The sequence below is a fragment of the Pimephales promelas genome, chromosome 14 (genome assembly GCF_988280905.1).
Source record: "Pimephales promelas chromosome 14, fPimPro1.hap1.1, whole genome shotgun sequence".
Taxonomy (NCBI): domain Eukaryota; kingdom Metazoa; phylum Chordata; class Actinopteri; order Cypriniformes; family Leuciscidae; genus Pimephales; species Pimephales promelas.
This window is the reverse complement of record NC_142782.1, coordinates 33,166,418-33,187,549: the sequence shown is the minus strand read 5'-3', so window position 1 is coordinate 33,187,549 and position 21,132 is coordinate 33,166,418. Positions and strand designations below refer to the sequence as shown.

Genomic DNA, 21,132 nt, shown 5'->3' with positions numbered 1-21,132 from the left:
AACGAGGGCCGGAGAGACCTAAAACACACACGCTTCAGAGGGACACAAAGCACACAAACACACACTCCACCTACATAACGCTGCCAGCTCTCATAGTTTACTCTCACTCTGAAACTTTTTTTTTTCCAGCGCAGTAAGTGGTCCCTGTGAAGTTTACCCATCATGCACCTCTGCTTTCAATCTCGTACAGGCCGTTTCAATCACAGTTTAGTGACAGCTATGATGTGAAACCGCTGTGTATCCCGTATGTTTTCATATAAATTCAGTATAATAAATCTATTTATTATCTATTCTATCTTTTATTAAAAACTTTTCCTTAAATTTTTTTATCATATAATAATCAAAGCTAAAGGGTATTCAAGACACTCAAGCTATATTGCAAGTATATTCAACAGCATGTTGTGCAGTTCTACACAATAACTCTTTTAATATAATTTTATACAATTTATATTCACTTATTTGCATTTGCATGTGATTTATATAAAAGGATTTTTTTAAACCCTGTTAAAAAGACCAGGATATATATATATATATACAGTATATATATATATATATATATATATATATATATATATATATATATATATATATATATGTATATATATATATATATATATATATATATATATATATATATATATATATATGTATATACTGTATATACACACACACACACACACACACAGTGTATGGTGCATATAATCATAGCATTAGGGCATTTATAAGTAAACTAATATTTTATTATATATACTGTATATAAATCTGGTCTATACATATTAGAGTGATTTCTGAAAGATCATGTGACACTGAAGACTGGAGTAATGATGCTGAAAATTTAGCTTTGCATCACAGAAATAAATTATATTTTAAAGTATATTCAAATAGAAAACCACTATTTTAAACTGCAATAATATTATATATTTTTTTCTGTATTTTGGATCAAATAAATGTACTGTAGCCTTGATGAGCATTAGATACTTCTTTCAAAAACCTACAAAAAAAGATTGTTTAATGCTTCAAAACGTTTGACCGAAACTTACCTATATATATATATATATGTGTGTGTGTGTGTGTGTGTGTGTGTGTGTGTGTGTGTGTATGTGTGTGTATACAGTATATATATATATATGTATATATGAAGAGTTCAGATGCAAAAGCCTCTAAATGCCATTTGAAATTTTCTTCTAAAATGACCATTTTTATCAAGCTTGTATATTTAAGTTCAGTGATTTCACTTAAATTGCAATGATGATTACTTATTAATTGCCATTTAAGTGAAATTACTGAACTTAAGTATACAAGCTTGATAAAAATGATCATTCTAGAAGAAAATTTCAAATGGCATTTAGAGGCTTTTGCATCTGAACTCTTCATATATATATCTACACTGTATATATATATATATATATATATATATATATATACTGTATATATATACTGTATATATATATATATATATATATATACTGTATATATATACTGTATATATATATATATATATATATAGCATTAGGGAATTTATAAGTAAAGTAATATTTTATAATATACATAAATCTGGTCTATACATATTTGAATGATTTCTGAAGGATCATTTGACTGGAGTAATGATGCTGAAAATTCAGCATTGCATCACAGGAATAAATTATATTTTAAAGTATATTCAAATAGAAAACCACTATTTTAAACTGCAATAATATTATATATTTTTTCTGTATTTTTGATAAAATAAATGTACTGTAGCCTTGATGAGAATTAGATACTTCTTTCAAAAACCAACAAAAAATAATTGTTTAATGCTTCAAAACGTTTGACCGGTACTGTATGTATATATATATATATATATATATGAGTGTGTGTGTGTGTGTGTGTGTATCTGTATATACATATAAAAAATTCAATAATTATTAGATAATTGCTTAAATCGATATAAAAGTTTGTAACTCATTTTACTTCTATAATTGGACATATTTCCAAGTGAAACAAGATATCTTGATAAGTAAATAGGTACATATAGGCTAGGACTTTATCCAGTGGGAATAGATTAGATCATAAAAACATGTATACAGCAGGGTTAATGGCACAGACAACCGTACCCTTGAGTACTGAGGTTTGTTACAGCGACAGCGCACGTTAAGTCTGTTCAACAGGACCTTGCTGTCACAACGAGCCCTACGCTGAAAACACTGGATGAAATACAATCACAAGTGGCCACTGGAGACAGATCTGAGATGCATGTTAATACCAGGCATGAGTGGCGATCTGTCGAGGCTGACCACTTGTTATCAGGCCCAAAACACTTCTCTATTGTGATCAGGCCTTTATAACCCTGTGGATATTCCACAAAAATGCCTTCACACTCCTGCATGCCAGACTCCGGGACACCAGCGAATCACTCCTGATCAGACGGGAAAACCTGCGCTATCATTTCAGTACGCCTGGGCATTCTGGACCACAGACGAGGAGCGCAAATATGATTTATGATGTGCTGTTTAATGGCTGGAGCAGCGGCTCTGACTCTGAGAGGAGATCAGATGACTTTCTCGACAGGAGCATGTCAGGAGAGGAACGGGGAGTGCACCATTACAACAGGATGACCGAGAGAGTGAGAGAGGCCTCCAGTACTGCGTCTTAATGGAGGAGAGATGCTACTTAAGTCTGACGGGAAAATGATACCAGTCAATACAGCGAAGGGAGGGGGGATGGAGAACAGATATGGATGACGTGATGCTGAGAGATTTTTGATGCCAGGGTGCCTGGGAAAAGCAGCAAGTGGCTTATTGTGTTTATATAAGACGTCCAGAAATAATGACGGAGCCTTAAATGCAATCAATTGATTCGGACGTTGTTTAAAGTGCCCCTATTATGTGTGTTCTGACATTACCTGCGTAATATAGCAGTTTGGGAATGTAAAAGATCTGTAAAGATGCAAAGACCAAAGTGCTTAATAAAGTTATTGTCTTCCAAAAGAAAGAACCGTCGCCAGTAACTCCAGTCTTGAACCTATGTGGGTTTGTAACACATTTGCATAATGCCAGCCTATGGTCTTCATTGGGAGCCCGTCTGCTTTGCCCCGCCCTCAAACACTGTAGTTGTATCTGAGACTGGAAGAGTTTGGTTTGTGTTGTTCATGTCGAGAAGACGCTGCTTTCGGTTTTGTTTTAGACTTGTTCTGTAAGGTGTAGACCAATCACAACAGACTGGCCATCTGACCAATCAGAGCAGAGTAGACCAATCACAACAGACTGGGCCATCTGACCAATCAGAGCAGAGTAGACCAATCACAACAGACTGGATCATCTGACCAATCAGAGCAGAGTAGACCAATCACAACAGACTGGCCATCTGACCAATCAGAGCAGAGTAGACCAATCACAACAGACTGGATCATCTGACCAATCAGAGCAGAGCAGACCAATCACAACAGACTGGCCATCTGACCAATCAGAGCAGAGTAAACCAATCACAACAGACTGAGCCATCTGACCAATCAGAGCAGAGTAGACCAATCACAACAGACTGGGCCATCTGACCAATCAGAGCAGAGTAGACCAATCACAACAGACTGGGCCATCTGACCAATCAGAGCAGAGTAGACCAATCACAACAGACTGGGTCATCTGACCAATCAGAGCAGAGTAGGCCAATGACAACAGACTGAGCCATCTGACCAATCAGAGCAGAGTATACCAATCACAACAGACTGTGTCATCTGGTCTACTCTCTTCTGATTGGTCAATCACAGCAGACTGGGCCATCTGACCAATCAGAGCAGAGTAGACCAATCACAACAGACTGAGCCATCTGACCAATCAGAGCAGAGTAGACCAATCACAACAGACTGGGCCATCTGACCAATCAGAGCAGAGTAGACCAATCACAACAGACTGGGTCATCTGACCAATCAGAGCAGAGTAGACCAATCACAACAGACTGTGTCATCTGGTCTACTCTCTTCTGATTGGTCAATCACAGCAGACTGGGCCATCTGACCAATCAGAGCAGAGTAGACCAATCACAACAGACTGTGTCATCTGGTCTACTCTCTTCTGATTGGCTAATCACAACAGACTGGGCCATCTGACCAATCAGAGCAGAGTAGACTCTCAGAAAGGAGACCAAATCCTTCATCGAATCGTTTCAGAGACTGTGAGAAAAGCGCTGATGCTGCATGTATATTATGAGAGAAATAAAGTGGTTTTTGACCTTGGATGAAGGTAACATTTAAAATAGCATAGTAGGGGCACTGTAATGTATCAATTCTCCAAATCTCTCCAGCATGAACAGTCTCATTTTTGAGGTGGATCTGACATGAGTGTTGACTGACCTCAGCTTGGAAACTCTTGAGGACGGGCGAAACCATCTCCAACACCTCCTAAAAACACAAAAACAGACAAAACTGAAGAATCTCACAAACCCTGGTCAAGAACAGGCCATATTGCGGAAAAATAAAAAAATAAAACCTTTATATTTTGCCTGACTATTTTTGGGGTCATTAAGATACTTGACATTTTTGTGAATGACTTTCAAAAAACAGTTTTGGGGAGAGTATTGTATATTCTAGAATATCAGGCTAGATTGACGATTTTTAAATATTTTTATTTAAAAAATATACAGAGGTAATCAACAGTACACCACATTTGTTGTTTATAGATGTTTCACTGAAGACACTGATGACTTCTCCATTAACACAAATTACTCATCCGATTCTCCTGTCAATCCATTAATGAGGCTTTGTTTCTGTTCGTTCTGTACTGATCCGGCTAGCATGATCCCCCATCCGCTCCAGACGTTTGCTAATCTGGCAAATTCTGATTGTCACTGATGACATTTGTGTCAAGTGGAAAGCAAACGAAGAGTCGGGCGAGAGGTCTGACGGTGGATCGTGTCGAAGCTTCAAACACAGCTTCCGAAAAAGGAAAAGGCCGCTAACGAGGAAAAATGTAAAATGTCAAAGCGCGTATAATGAGAGATGCGTGACAAGCATTTCTCCCGACGTCACCTTTACCTGAAGAGGAATTGGAGGCGCAGCTCCGGATTAGAGTGACGGGAATTTAAACGGAGAGGGACTTGAACTTAAAGACATTCAGCGGAGGATTTTTCTCCATGGGAACGGGGTTTTATTCAGGTGCTGATGTGAAAAGTAACGTCAATACTCTGTGTTACCCTATTAGTGCTGAAACTGGACGGATGAATTGGTTTGTGTGCCTTCAGAGAAATAAACACACGAACGAGACGTTCAGAAACTACAGAAGCTCAGGAGTATGAGGATTAAGGAAGAGAGGGAAGAACACAAATGAATAGGAAGGACAAAAGGGGAGGAACAGACAGTGGAAAGGGGCGGAGACTAACAAAAGGGGCGGAGACAACAGCAGAGAAACGATGTAATGATTTCTCTTCTAGTCACCAAGGATGCCTTTATTTGAAGAGTAATATTGTAAAATATTATTGCAACTTAAAATAACTGTTTTCCATCTGGATGTATTTTAAAATGATTAAAGTGATCAAAGCTGTATTTTCAGCATCATTACTCCAGTCTTCAGTGTCACATGATCCAGAAATCACTCTAATATGATGATTTGATGCTCAAGAAACGTTTATGATTATTATCCATGTTAATATTATCCATGATAACTTTTTTAAAGATTATTTTTGATATAAAAATATATATAAATATATAAATATATAAATATATATATATATATATATATATATATATATACATACACACACACGATATATACATACATACATACATACATACATACATACATTATATATACATACACATATATTACAGTAAATATATCTTGAAAGATTTAATGGAAATTTATGTAAATTATATAAAATAAGTTATGTACATGTAAATATATTTATAAATAATTTTAATAAATATTAAGGTAAATTTATTTATGCAACATACATTAGTGCCAAATTCAGCCAATCACTATTGTCATGATGTCATCTTGAAAGATTGAATGGAAATGTATGCAAATTATATAAAATAAGGTATGTACATGTAAATATATTTATAAATAATTTTAATAAATATTAAGGTAAATTTATTTATGCAACATACATTAGTGCCAAATTCAGCCAATCACTATTGTCATGATGTCATTTCTTAACGCTCCAGAACAAATGGTCACATGGCATTTATGGATCAGGTGATTGGCTCGAAAAGTTTTGATATATGAGAAGAGGAGGAGTTCAGAGAAGAGAAGGAAGGCAGAAAATGAGGGGAGGAGCAGACAAACAGGTCAAAAAGACTAAACGTAATAGCTGAAATATCGAGTCGAGAAACCTTGAAAGGGTCTATCAACATGAAACTGACGAGATGAACGTCCCTGAACACACTGAACCATCTCTCGCTCACCTCTGGGACATTTTTCTTGAATTCACGGCTCAGTTCCACCAGGTGTTTATGGGAGTCCTCGCTCTCCTCCTGTCGGCCTGCGAGTTGGGCCGCCACTGAGTTTAGCTCCCTCTACAGAGACAAAGACAGAGAGACGCTTTAGAGAGGCCTGCCAACACTCATATACACAGCTTAGTACATACATAAATAAATATACGCTGTTGAATATTAACCATGTAATCCGTCATGATCTGATAGAAGGCGACTGCTTACTGTAAGCTCAGCCCCATTAATAATTAAACCAAAATAAATCCAATGCCTACAGTAGCAAAGGCCTTTTAGATAATCAGAATCCGAAATAATCAATACCTCTGCAACAGTCATGGGAGAGCGGAGAGAGAGAGAGAGAGAGAGAGAGAGGAACAGGAACGCTGAATATTCACCAATTTCCCTCTTATGCAGTTGATCTGGTGAGCAGAAAGACTGAAATACGGGCCAGAGCGACTAACACAATCGATAAGAGAGGAAGAACTGCTGTTTTTTGTACACGTAGCATTACAATAACATTGTTTGACATGTATTACTGTTCTTCCTTGCCAAACCATGTTCATAAATATTTTTTTCTTCAGAAAAAGTTCAAATAAATCAGACTATCCATGTTTTTATTTTTATTTTATACACTGTCAAAAAAACATTGTTGGTTTAACTTAAAAAAGTAAGTAACCTGGTTGCCTTAAAATTTTAAGTTGATTGAACTGGAAAAAGTGAGTTATTACAATGAAGGAGATTGATTTAATCATCATAAACTCAAAATAATAAGTTATCTGAACTAAATCAATTATTTAAGTTGATTTGACAAAAAAAAATGTTGTGATAACAAATCTTTAAAATATATTTTTTTTACAGTGTAGATTTATCAAAATAATACTATCATGGTTTAACACTAAAACGTGAACTGTTTTCAATATTGATAATCAGAAATGTTTCTTGAGCAGCAAATCATCATATTAGAGTGATTTCTGAAGGATCATGTGACACTGAAGACTGGAGAAATGATGGAATAAATTACATTTGACTATATTTTCACACAGAAATGAACATTTCACAATATTACTGTATTTTTTTTTTTAATCAAATAAATGCTTGGTAAGCATAAGAAATGGAAATTCTCTCGCAGTCTTTATGTTCAAACTAAAACTAATAAATTGAGGGAGAGGGCTTTTCAATTACTGTACCAAATTTGTACATGACATCAAATTAAATTTACTATGTTTTAATTAATCTCTACTCTTACTTTAAGGCAATTTAGTAAATGATCTAATGGGAGAGGAAGAATTCCTGAGGACAAAAGCCCCAGATTTACGGCACGGCTCGGATGCTTCTCAAACTCGTCATTTTCTTCGCTGGAGTCTGGAAGGATCCGGTTGGCCAGTTTGTGTTTACCGGACACATAATAAAGTCAATTATTTGACCTCCAGACACCAGTACGGCACAAAAGGAGCTTTAAACACCTCATGACAGCATATATTCCCTGAAGTTCTGGCACTTAACTGGCAAGGCACTAAAACAGAAACACCAATGATCAACATGATCACCAATTATCTTTTTTTATAGAATTCATTTACAGAGAGCAGTTAAGCCATAATTGTTCAGGGCCGGGAAGAGTTTGGTGGACTGTGATGGTTCATTTAACCTCTATTAGCTGTAAGCAGAGCACAGCTAATCTGACTGAGAACATCTGAGTGACAACAACACATCTAGAAGAGCCATCAAACCCTGATGCTTTCAAGCCAATAACAAGCTTCGCGAATGTTTGATGACTAGAATGGTCGTCTATCTACGAGAGCTGGTGTGCTAAATGCATGACCCTACATCTAAATAAATACGTAGGACTGTGTGTTTGGAATTAAAGGGATACTTCAGGATTAGTAGGAAGCCTGTAGTATTTTTGAATTACCGTGCTTTCCACCCTCATGTCATATATTTTTTGTCTGGAAAAATATCCTCCGATGACGCAAAAATCGCCATTTTGCGTCATTAGAGGATTTTTTTTTGTCTAGAGGCTGAAGACTACAGTCAGTAGTCGGGTCTGTCCCGCATGTCCTCAACCCGCCCATAGAGGGCGATCTCACTCACAGAATGAACACATAGTGTCGGCCATCTTTTTTTGGAAGCTAAGCTAGCAGGCTCATCGGTAGTCACGCCACCGGCCTTGCCCCGTTCTCCCGCGGCCCTCACTCGTCCCGCTCGCCACAGTAAACATGAGGAATGGCGACTGTAGAACGCAAAAGCCGAATCCCGGACATTTTGGGCGTTCTCGAAACACATTTTCGGGCAGACTCATCACGGAGACTCACTAGGAGCCTAGACTTGTTGTTTAAAATCAAAAATCAAAGCCAAAAATCTGAATAAGTTGTGTTTAAAATTGTAGGTTGATATCTCAAAAAAATGATCTTTCAGTGAGAGCGTGTTTGGGTGCAGTACCAAACTTTTCCACTAGGGCACCACCAGACTCCATTACTGCCCATATAAGGGCGCCTCCATTTGCATATGTGTTTTGAGTGATATGAACCACTATTTACACAATTTTCTTACAATTTATGAAGTAGAGATCCTATTCAGAAGTAGTATGGAAAGTTTGGCAGATTTTGATATGAAACACATACAAAGAACACGCATGTGCCACATCACAAATGGTGAATTTATTTTATTTTTTTTCTTTATATTTAAAACATTTTCAGAACATTTTCAGACCTTTTTTTTCTAAAATAATTGAATGGATGCTATCTTTTGAACTCTTGGCATGAAAACAAACTGAGGTTTCAACCATTTTTTTTTCATGACTTTTATTGCTATTTCAAAATAAAGGTCTGGACACGCCTTAGAAGTATGAAAATATTGTTGTTGCAAATTGATAAATTATGGCTCCTGTGTAATTCAGTTTGGAAATCAGTCACCAAATATGGAAACAAGAGATTGTAAGCTTTTAAATTACATATATAGAGTGTCTTTACGCTATTATGAGTGACTGAAATTTAGAGACTCTACTTTCTCAGACAGAAATCAGATCAGATCAAACTCTTAAATGTGAACAACAGCAACACTAATTGCCTGAGTGAACAAACTTCACCGCCGACGAGCATTTACAGAAAGTTGTGCTTAAGTTTTAGCAGCCGTAACAGTAGGAGAACATAAAGGAAAAGCTTTTTTTATTAATAGTTTTGACATCTGACACATCACAAACAGCATCTTTGCTCCCTGCATCGTCTACAGAGACACGATATCAGCAGGAGCTGGAAATAAACCTGCTCACTCTCACCTTTCAAGAACAAACTGCAGCACGCTTCACTTCTGTTGTTTTTTTCAAATGTTTGTTCATTTGTGCTCAGACAGCCATCAGACCCACCTGATGCTACAGCGGCGTTCGCCAAAAGCCCTTTTTCTTCCTCGTTTCTCTGCTACCCATGATGCACTGAGGTCTGAGACGCCTGTTAATGCAAGCGTGCTCAGCAGGCGATGATCCATGTTAGTCAATGTCGTTCCAAGCGGGAATATTACAGTACTCATAAGAAGCATTAAGTGTCATCTGACACGAGCCATCTAAACTCGGAAAACTTCCATGATAAACAACTTTAGCATTATAGCATTAAAAATGCCTCCTTTCTACCCTCGTTTTCTTTATTTTTAACCTGACATCAAATTAATATTTGAGCCTTTTCTAATTTCTTTCATTATAATATAAATGTTATAAATACAACAAAAATAATAATAAAATACTATAATAATTAGGGATGTGGAAAGATTAATTGCGATTAATCACATCCAAAATGAAAGTTTGTGTTTACATAATATATGTGTGAGCTGTGTATAATTATTTTGTAGGTATAAATACATATGCATGCATATAGTTAATAATTATTTGCACGTAAATACTGTATAAATACATAATATATATATATTATATATAAATATTAAGGCTGTCAAATGATTAATCGCATCCAAAATAAAAGTTTGTGTTTACATAATATATGTGGGTGCACTGTGTATAATTATTTTATATATATATATACACACACATGCTTGTATATATTTAAGAAATATTTTCATGTGTATACTCATCTGTACATAGATTTATATATAATATTTATTATATAAAAATATAACTATTTTATATATAAATAATATTTTTTCTTAAACATACATGAATGTGTGTGAATTTATATATATATATATATACACACACATATATTATGTAAACACAAACTTTTATTTTGGATGCGATTAATCGCGATTAATCGTTTGACAGCCCTAATAAATATACATTTTTTATACATGAATAACACATTTTCATTAAATATATGCATGCATTTGTGTGTATTTATATATACAAAATATTTATAGACAGCACACACGCATATATTGTGTAAACAAACTTTTATTTTGAAATTGCAATTAATCGCAAATAATAATACTCATAGTAATGAGTACAATTTCATCATCCCCATTATCATGGCTTAAAGGTTTCAACACACAAACTATTGTTCAGAAACACCCAATATTATTGGATGGAGATTAGGACAAGTTCAAATCCAGCATTTCTTTCTTTGTTACCCCATTTTTTCAACCCAAAAATGAACATTATGTTATCATGTGGTAACCTGTATGACTTTCTTTGTTCTGTGAAACACAAGAGTAAAAGAATAAGTGGATGACTGTTAAAGCTAAAAGCACCATAAAATATAATAAATATATATTATACATCTTCTCAAGTCAATGTCCTTTTAAAAAACACCTTGCGTGTGCTGTAAAAGCAAACATCACACAGGTTTGGAACAACACGAGTTTGGGTGAACCGGCCCTTTAAATCAGATCCTAGTTCCAGGAAACCACAAAGAAATGTCACTATTGAACAGTATTGGAAAAAAAGCCACACTTGTGTGTAAAAAGAAGACATCTTCAGTCAAATGTTCGACGTTTTAAGGGTTTGGAAAAGGCAATCAGGCCTGTATTTTCAGGATGTGGTGGGCAGCTGGGTCAATATTGAGTCCCTGTCATTACGCCTGTGCCAGTCAAACATCCATCTGTAATTGATGAGTAAGCTTTGCCGATGTCAGGGGGGCGGGGCCTGCTGAGGCCAGCATCCAGTGAGGAAAATTGATTGGCCGAGGTGCTAACGTTCACGTGCTCCGTAGAGCCGCCCGTTTGGATACGCAAAGGAGGAGAGAGGAGCCGACGGTTGAACTTGACATTGAATCGAACGTCTACGAGGGACTGAGATGTGTGAAAGCGCCAAAAAGAAAAACATAACCAGGGGTAAACTAAATCACATCCGAGAGCTTGTCGTCTGCAATCACCAGACGAGCAATGAAAAAGCGTACTGTAAATACACAGACCGTTCCGATATAACCTTCAGATTCACTATAGAGCTCGTTAAAATCTTTACCATCGATTACCGCAGAATCTATGGCACGTCTCGCTGATGACAGCGGGGGAGAGCAAGAGTTCTCAACCAGTGAACCGGAGTGTTTTGACCAGCAGAAAAATGAACTGAAAAATAGTGGGAAACAAGGGGGGAAAAAAATGCAGATGGAGGTATTATTTTTCTTTTTGTATCCCATCTAATTGCAATCATAGGCAGATGTCTGCGAGTGTGACAGCATCAGCAGAATTGCTGCTGAGAGCACAGAATCTTTGTCTAAAAATAATCAGACGTTCTGGGCTCGGCTGTTTGTTATAATGGTAATCGATGCTGCAGGCTTTGAATTCCATCAATTTATAGATCCACTCTGTTCTGCCTGGTGATTGCGCTGCCTCTAAACCCCTGCTGCACACACACACACACACACGTAAAAAAACACAAAAGGTTCACGCAGACCTATGCATATAGATATGCAACTCTGCATGCATATTATACAACCAAATTATGGATGAACACAAATACAAACATCAGTGTAAGAGAATGATTCAACCATGCGTCCAACACACAAACAAAAATCGAACAAACAAGGCCATTACCTATGCATGCTCATTATACAAAAATATCTCCAGGATCATTCCTCGTGGATGCAAACATGCAACCCTGCATGCAAATCATTTGCATAAAATGCATATTATACAGACAATCGTGTCAGGATCATTACTCAGATATGCAACACTGCATGCACTTTATTAAAAATAAAATAAAAAATGCAATCATGCAAATAATGCTATCTACAGAACTGTTATCTGTGCATGCATTTATGCATTAATACATTCAAATAATATATAAGCAGTGAGGGTTGTTTGGATTGCCGCTTTTTGCACTTAAAAGTTTAGGTACATTTTATTAGGTGAGGCATCTGAAGTTATTGTTAATATTCTTTAGTTATTACTGTAGTTATTGTTAAACTAAAATGTTAAGGAGTTATTTTATACTTTTTTTTTTTTGCCAGCCAGCTGCAATCACCAATAAAACAATGAGTTGTTTCATTTCTTTTTTTCTATTGCCATAAATATCATTATCGCAGATATTCTTGAAATATCATGCTAAAATGTTTAGGCTATATCGCCCACCCCTAACCGGATCATAACTCGAGTATGCATATATGCAACACTGCATGTATGATATAAAATGCAATCATTACCTAAGCATGCATACTATGCAAATCACATCTAAAGCAACAGTACTTCTGCGACACAAGGAGAAACACAAATATAAACATCAGTGTGGAAAGAGAAGGTCCAGTTATGCACCAAGCATCCAACACACACACACACACACACACAGTGAGGGACAGCAGAAGGGCTAGTCTATGATTTAGATAAGTGCAGTTTCTTTTCATACGTTTTCTTATCTCCTCCATTTGTGTGTAAGGCAGAAGATTTGTCCTTAGCTGTTTCAGATTAGTGCCGCTTCTCAGACGCCACATTCGAGAGGAGAGATCGATCAATGAATCAAATCAACACAATCAATACGGCCCATCGCTGGAGTCTAGTCTGGCCCCCGCATTAATACCGGCACCAACCCCACCCCTAAACCCCCCCGACACGCACAAAAACAACAGCGCTTCTCTCGGCTTTTTGTTTTTTTGCAGGTTGGGAGAGATCCAGGATAGGGCCGGTTCTGGCGGGTGTCCATGGCAGAGATGGAAGATGAGCCGTTATCTGCCCTGACTTGGACAGGAGAGAGGAAACAGGAAAGTGGCCCTGCTGGACGTGCTCAGAGCTGCCATGCACTCCCGCTCTCCTGCTTTCATTTGTTTACCCGTACCAGAGCTTGATCACAAATGAGATCTTTTTAATATCTCAACTGCTTCTTCTAGAAAGCTTTGAGATAAGGTGAAGAGTCACCTCGAATGGATCTCCTCTAGTGGTTTAGAAGTCGTCAATGTCTCAAACTGTGCTCAGATTGACCAAACTACTATCAGAGATCTCAAACTATTCTCTTCAAATGATCTGAGATAGAAAAAAAGAGTTCCATGGGGTTCTTGAACCTTTATGCCAAAGAGGTTGTATTTAAAGGTGCATTGCGCAACATTTCATGTTAAAAATAATAAAGAACCCATACATGCTTACTAGTTCACATTAGTAGTAGTTTAAAAGAAAAAAAAAACTTTTGCTGATAATTTACTCACCCCCATGTCATCCAAGATGTCCATGTCTTTCTTTGTTCAGTCGAAAAGAAATTAAGGTTTTGATGAAAACATTCCAGGATTTTCTCCATATAATGGACTTCAATGGGAACCAAACGGTTCAAGGTTCAAATGAGAGTTTCAGTGCAAACTGTTCAAAGGGCTTTAAACGATTCCAGACGATGAATAAGGGTCTTATCTAGCGAAACGATCGCTCATTTCAAAAATAAAAAAAGTTTCAGTTTTATAAGCACAAATGCTCGCCTTGCTCTGTTCTGTGATGCGCGTTCGTGACTCTCCTGTTCGAACTCGTTCATCAAAATCAACAGATCTTTTTTCGAGTCATTTGGTTGATTCAATGAACGAAATGACTCGTAAAAGATTCATTAATTTTGAAATGACTGCTCGTTTCGCTAGATAAGACCCTTATTCATCGTCTGGTGTCGTTTAAATCCCTTTCAAGCGGCACTGAAACTCTCATTTGGACCTTGAACCGTTTGGTCCCCATTGAAGTCCATTATATGGAGAAAAATCCTGGAATGTTTTCATCAAAAACCTTAATTTCTTTTCGACGGAAGAAAGAAAGACGTGGACATCTTGGATGACATGGGGGTGAGTAAATTATCAGCAAAAGTTTTTTTTTATAAAAGTGAACTACTCCTTTAACGGTGACATCATCAGAAGATGTACATTAGGAATCTGTCAATCAATCACACCGTAACACGCGATGTCCCTTTCCAATCAGGAACGGTACAGAAAATGAACATCACGGATTTAAAATACTGTGTTATGATGTGTGAATTTATCTTGACACATTTCTAAACCTGCCAGCAGAGGCTGGGAAAAGATTCCGAATAATTAATCCCAAAACATCAGCCAGAAAACACGGCGGCTCTTAAGACGAGCGCGAGCGTTACAATGATCGGGAAGGTGTGACTCACGTCGTCAGGAATTAGTTGTCACGCTGCACTTCATTTAGGAGTTTTAGCACCTAGCACGCCGCAATCCGTCAACACCCTGTCTAAAACACACGTTCTGTTCAGAACCGCTTTATCTGTCGGGCACTGAGACACACACACACACACACACTCTCTACACGTAGTGCAGGCAGTGCTGTCACTTTGGAATAAAACCCCTCAACCATCTATCAGAGGGTTTTAATCCAAAGTCGCTCCTCAGCAGGGGGCTGGAAATATTGACTGGTTATAGAGCGACCGCCGAGACCCCTGGTCATTTAAAGGATTGAAAAACGGTCCACCTACTGCTCATAGTAAGAGCTGCATTTCAGCAAAGTATTATTTTTAAAGGAGAGTGTTGTTTCTCCACCAAACAGAACAGATTTACTTTAAAAAGTTACACTCTTAACCTTCTAGTGCTGTTTGGTCATTTTTGACATGGTCAGTTTCATGCATGCACTGTCCAGTGTTTAGTTAAAGGAGTAGTTCACTTTTAAAAACACTTTTGCTGATAATTTACTCACCCCCATGTCATCCAAGATGTCCTTCAGTCGAAAAGAAATTAAGGTTTTTGATGAAAACATTCCAGGATTTTTCTCCATATAATGGACTTCAATGGGAACCAAACGGTTCAAGGTCCAAATGAGAGTTTCAGTGCAGCTTCAAAGGGCTTTAAACGACACCAGACGATGAATAAGGGTCTTATCAAGCGAAACGATCGCTCATTTCAAAAATAAATAAAAAAGTTTTAAGTTTTATAAAGTCAAATGGTCGCCTTGCTCTGTTCTGTGATGTGCGTTCGTGACTCTCCTGTTCATTAAAATTAAATGAACAAATCTTTTTTCGAGTCATGACTCGAAGGGTCCTCATCTGGTGTCGTTTAAAGCCCTTTGAAGCTGCACTGAAACTCTCATTTGGACCTTGAACCATTTGGTCCCCATTGAAGTCCATTATATGGAGAAAATCCTGGAATGTTTTCATCAAAAACCTTAATTTGTTTTCGACTGAAGAAAGAAAGACGTGGACATCTTGGATGACATGGGGGTGAGTAAATTATCAGCAAAAGTTTTTTTTAAAGTAAACTACTCCTTTAATGCAATAATTAAAAAAAAAAAAATCAGTTTTAGATTAAAATGTTGAAATCTACGCCGAATTAGACTCCAGTGGCTTACTTACAGTTGTCTCTGCGCATTAAGGATGAAGTGTGTAATTTTTATGGATGTTCAAACATGTTCTCCAGTTTTAGCTTAACTGTAGAGATGAGCGCATGAAATTCGGTTGATTCCACCATAAACATAAAATAAACACACACAAACACTGAATATGCGAGTCTGATGGCAGAGATGTTCAAGAAAACTCCTTGATATACTCTTGCCCGATAATGCAGACATTATACACTTAATGTATTCCACAAGTCAAAACAATAAAAAATTACGCCATCAACACATATCAAAGCATTTAGCCAAGCAAACACTATAGTCTCATGCCTTATACTTAAACTAACTCGGTTATCAAACAGGTATTTATACTTTCCATTCAAAACTTTTCACTCAAATTAGTGAGTTCTTTAACATTCAGTATTTTAAGTTCTTCCAATTAGTGTACGTCTAAATGAGTCCACGTTATTTATCATCATCATCATGGCTCATTGTTATTTTCACACTCCACTCTGTGGTTACAATCAGAGCAGCCATTACTATCTCACACAACCGCTGACTTTGTGGCCGTGAAAAAAAAAAATCCCTGGCCTAGATGAACTCCTGCAGCTTTCACAGAATAAGTGATGGTTTCTGCTATTTGTTTATTTATTCACACTGCGGTTTATTAAGCAACAGTCAAGAACGCGGACTATTGAAAAATTCACTGCGCGGCTTTGAGAAAAAAAAGGAGGCGAAGTGTCTCGGTAAAATTTATTGTGGAGTAAATATAAGTGTGTTAAAAAGAGCGATATAAATGGGGGCCAGCGACTTGACAATCCATAACAAACGGCACCAAATCAGTCGAGCAAAGTCTCGACGACACACACACACACACACACTGGCCCACTTTCCAGAAGAAATCGACGGAGGTGGGGGTGAAAAATGGCAAGCAGCGGATAACACGGATAACCTGCCATTGTTTATTCTCTCTTAAGAAATGTCAATCTGTTTGTTTCTCAGGTGTGCTCCTTTTTTCCTGTTGTTTGTGCTGTTTCTCTTCCTCCCGCCGTTCCCCCGTCGATTGCAAGCGGAGATCAAAGCCGAGCTTCTGGAGGAACGTGAATATTTCAGGTGAGCGGAGCGACTGCGCTTCACACCACCTGTGTGACACCGAACCAGGTCCAACCCCTCGCAATTACCCGATCTCCGGAGGGCCCCTGAGAGCCCGGCGACACCAGCCAGAGCCACCTGTCAGAGCGGAAAACTCTTTAATTCCTACCCAATGCGTGTGCGACAGAAAGAGATATTCCTCATCCGAGACAAAAATAAATGTATCTAGAGCGCCGAGATTGGGAATATGGCCCACGTCAGCGAGGTACAGTTAAAGCGAGGATGAAAAGGGAACTTGCGAGGTTGCAGAAGTTTGTCGACAATCTCTCGAGGAACACGTTCAAACTTATTCTACATCAAGAAGTAGTTTAAAAAGGCCACGGCCCATCCAAAAGTCTGAAGCGTTTTTAAAGGAGTAGTTCACTTTTCAAAAAATTTGTCCATGTCTTTCTTTCTTCAGTCGAAAAGAAATTAAGGTTTTTGATTTCAATTTTTCTCCATATAATGGACTTCAATGGGGTCCAAACGGTTCAAGGTCCAAATGAGAGTTTCAGTGCAGCTTCAAAGGGCTTTAAACGATTCCAGACGATGAATAAGGGTCTTATCTAGTGAAACGATCGCTCATTTAATAAAAAATAGTAGTTTTATAAACTCAAATGCTCGCCTTCCTCTGTTCTGTGATGCACGTTCGTGACTCTCCTGTTCATCAAAATGAACGAATCTTTTTCCGAGTCAATTTGTTCATTTCGTTCGTTGAATCAACCAAATGACTCGGAAAAAGATTCGTTCATTTTGATGAACGAGTTCGAACAGGAGAGTCACGAACGCGCATCACAGAACCATTTGAGCTTATAAAACTTTATTATTTTTTTATTAAATGAGCGATCGTTTCGCTTGATAAGACCCTTATTCATCAACTGGTGTCGTTTAAAGCCCTTTGAAGCGGCACTGAGACTCTCATTTGGACCTTGAACCGTTTGGACCCCATTGAAGTCCATTATATGGAGAAAATTTAAATCAAAAATTTTGATGAACGAGTTCGAACAGGTGCTGAAACCCAATACAGGACAATAGAGACACCAGAATAACAATATTCATGATCTGAAGCTGAAATTACTGAGTTATTGTAGATGCTTGCACGCTTTCACTGACTAGATGTATTTAAAATAATGTCGGACACTTTTTACTGGTAACATCAGACATTTGTCATTATCAGGACCCACAAATATTCCCCAGTGCATTATTATACATTATAATCAACATTATATATAGTAGTTCAATGTAGTACTGACACTAAAACTCTGAAAGCCTGAATTTTTTCATGCACGGTAATTTTTATTTTGGGGGGGGGGGACTATCCACGATACGTATTGTCACTATTCACGATATGTATTGTTGCATTTTTGTATTGCGATATATTGTGGCACGATATACAGTATTGTTGCACCCCTAGTGAACGTGTCCCGGATTGATGATGTAAATCTCCGGATGGGTTTTCTTGTCCGTTTTTAACGAGTCTTGACTGCCGTACAGTCTGACATTAAAGACAACTGAGATCCTACAGGGTGACATGGCTTATAGCGAGGATCATGTCCGTACAGCCTGACAAGCAACAGTCGTAAAGGACTATTATAAAGCGTAGCGTGCACCCGTCTTTAGTGGAAAAACATCCTAATGTCAAACACGCTAATGTCGAGCCAATAAAACTATTTCAACAGTGTGTACGAGTTGCCAAACCAGTCCCATATGAGGTTGCATTTCAGTTAGTATGCTCCCTTAAAAGGTAGTAGACAGCACTAGGTCTACACTCTAAAACATGTTAGGTTGTTTTAACCCAATTTTGGGTCAAATATGGACAAACTCAAACATTAGGTTAAAGACGTAATTTAAAAATGTAACCCAATGTCCATATTTGACCCAAAATTGGGTTAAAACATCCCGAGTGTAGTAACAAAGCTATAAGATGTTCACACAAAGAGCCGCCAAATGTCCTAGCCTGGGTCTAACGCAAGATAAGCTTGTGTGTGTGTGTGTGTGTGTGTGTGTAAAAGCATTTCAATGCTTGAGCAGTCATCTCTTTTCCCACAGCCAATAAAAACTACTCCTCAGAGTCCACACCAATCTGAGCAGCACTATTCAACAGCAGCCCATGGCAGGAGCTCAGGGAGATTGTGTGTGTGTGTGTGTGTGTGTGTGTGTGATGAGCAAAAGGTGTAGGGGGAACGACGCCAGAGCGTTTCTAGCGCCGTCTCTGTGAACGCCAGTAAAGCCCTTGCAGCAAATTCAGTACATTCCTCTGTGTCAGAGCGGCCGACACACATTAGCCGTTTACATGGGAGGAAACACAATCTATTTGATGCTACACTGCCCACATGTCTAAAGCCTTCCCTTCAAACACCAGCGCTTCACACGTTTTGACTCATCTCATATTCTGAGCAGGTACGCCGGCCGGGAAACACTCCATCCGGAAACCACTGTTTAAAGTCAAAGCTGAGAGTAAACATGCTACATTTGTTTCCATGTACTATGGGACATTTTTGTAGGTTCCAGTAATCTATGCATACAAATATCAGGCAAGCTGTGCACATGTGTGTGTGAGTTATATATTGTGTTATATATATATATATATATATATATATATATATGAACAGTTCAGATGTAAAAGCCTCTAAATGCCATTTGAAATTTTCTTCTTGAATGATGATTTTTATCAAACTTGTATATTTAAGTTCAGTAATTTCACTTAAATAACAATTAATAAGTAATCATCATTGCAATTTAAGTGAAATCACTGAACTTAAATATACAAGCTTGATAAAAATGATCATTCTAGAAGAAAATTTCAAATGGCATTTAGAGGCTTTTACATCTGAACTCTTCATATATATATATAAGGTGGTGACCATAGACCTGCATTATATGACTGACAGACAAGAACGGTTTGACCTAAAAATATCAAAATTGAAAATACTGCGGAAACAAAGACACCTACATCTTGGATGCTCTTGAGGTAAGCTAAAACATACCAAAAATTAATTTCAAAGTGAACTATCCCTTTAAAATATGTCTATTACACTCTTCAAGCCTGCATTTATCTGATCAAAAATAGAAAATTGAAATAACTTTACTAAATAATGGTTTTCTATTATAATATACTTTAAAATGTTCATTTTCAGCATCATTACTCCAGTCTTCAGTGTCACATGACCCCTCAGAAATCAGTTTAATATGATGATTTAATTTTAAAGTTGGAAACAGTTGTGCTTCTTAATACTTTTTTATAACCGGTGATATATTTTTTTCAGGATTCTTTCAATAAACGAGGATGAAAAGGGAACTTGCGAGGTTGCAGAACTTTGGGAACGTCGGAGGAACGTGACAATCTCTCGAGGAACACGTTCAGACTTATTCTTATTCTACATCAAGAAGTAGTTTAAAAAGGCCACATCCCTTCCAGAAGCGTTTTTCAAGGGATACTCCACTTTTTTTTTTTTGGAAATAGGCTCATTTTACCACTCCCCCAGAGTTAAACAGTTGAGTTTTACCGTTTTCGAATGTATTCAGCCGATTTTCTGATATTTAGAAGAATATCAGTAACCAGACCGTTTCTGGTCTCATTGACTTCCATAGTATAGTATATTTTTTTCCTACTATGGAAGTCAATGAGACCAGAAACTGTCTGGTTGCTTTTGGCTTGCTTAGTTGGGGTTATTTAATATTTAATATTGAACAATATCTGTGTTGTACTACTTTCATCCTATCACTGTGAAGCTGCTTTGATACAATCTGTATTGTGAAAAGCGCTATATAAATAAATGTGACTTGACTTGGTTACTGATATTCTTCTAAATATCCGAAAATCGGCTGAATGGATTCGAAAACGGTAAAACTCAACTGTTTAACTCTGGGGGAGTGGTAAAATGAGCCTATTTCCAAAAAAAAAAGTGGAGTATCCCTTTAATATT

General features: G+C 37.4%; 1 protein-coding gene across 2 annotated transcripts in view; it reads right to left on the bottom strand.

Moving 5' to 3' along the window:
• The window catches only part of cux2b (cut like homeobox 2b), a 185,762-nt gene that overhangs the window by 94,460 nt on the left and 70,170 nt on the right, over positions 1 to 21,132 (bottom strand). For both annotated transcript variants that reach the window (XM_089119879.1, XM_089119878.1), the window contains exons 2-3: positions 6,374 to 6,484; positions 4,325 to 4,372 (exon numbers count right to left, since the gene is read on the bottom strand). In XM_089119879.1, the coding sequence (XP_088976005.1) occupies positions 4,325 to 4,360 (36 nt within the window). In that variant the 5' untranslated portion in view covers positions 4,361 to 4,372; positions 6,374 to 6,484. The remainder of the gene's footprint in view (positions 1 to 4,324; positions 4,373 to 6,373; positions 6,485 to 21,132) is intronic.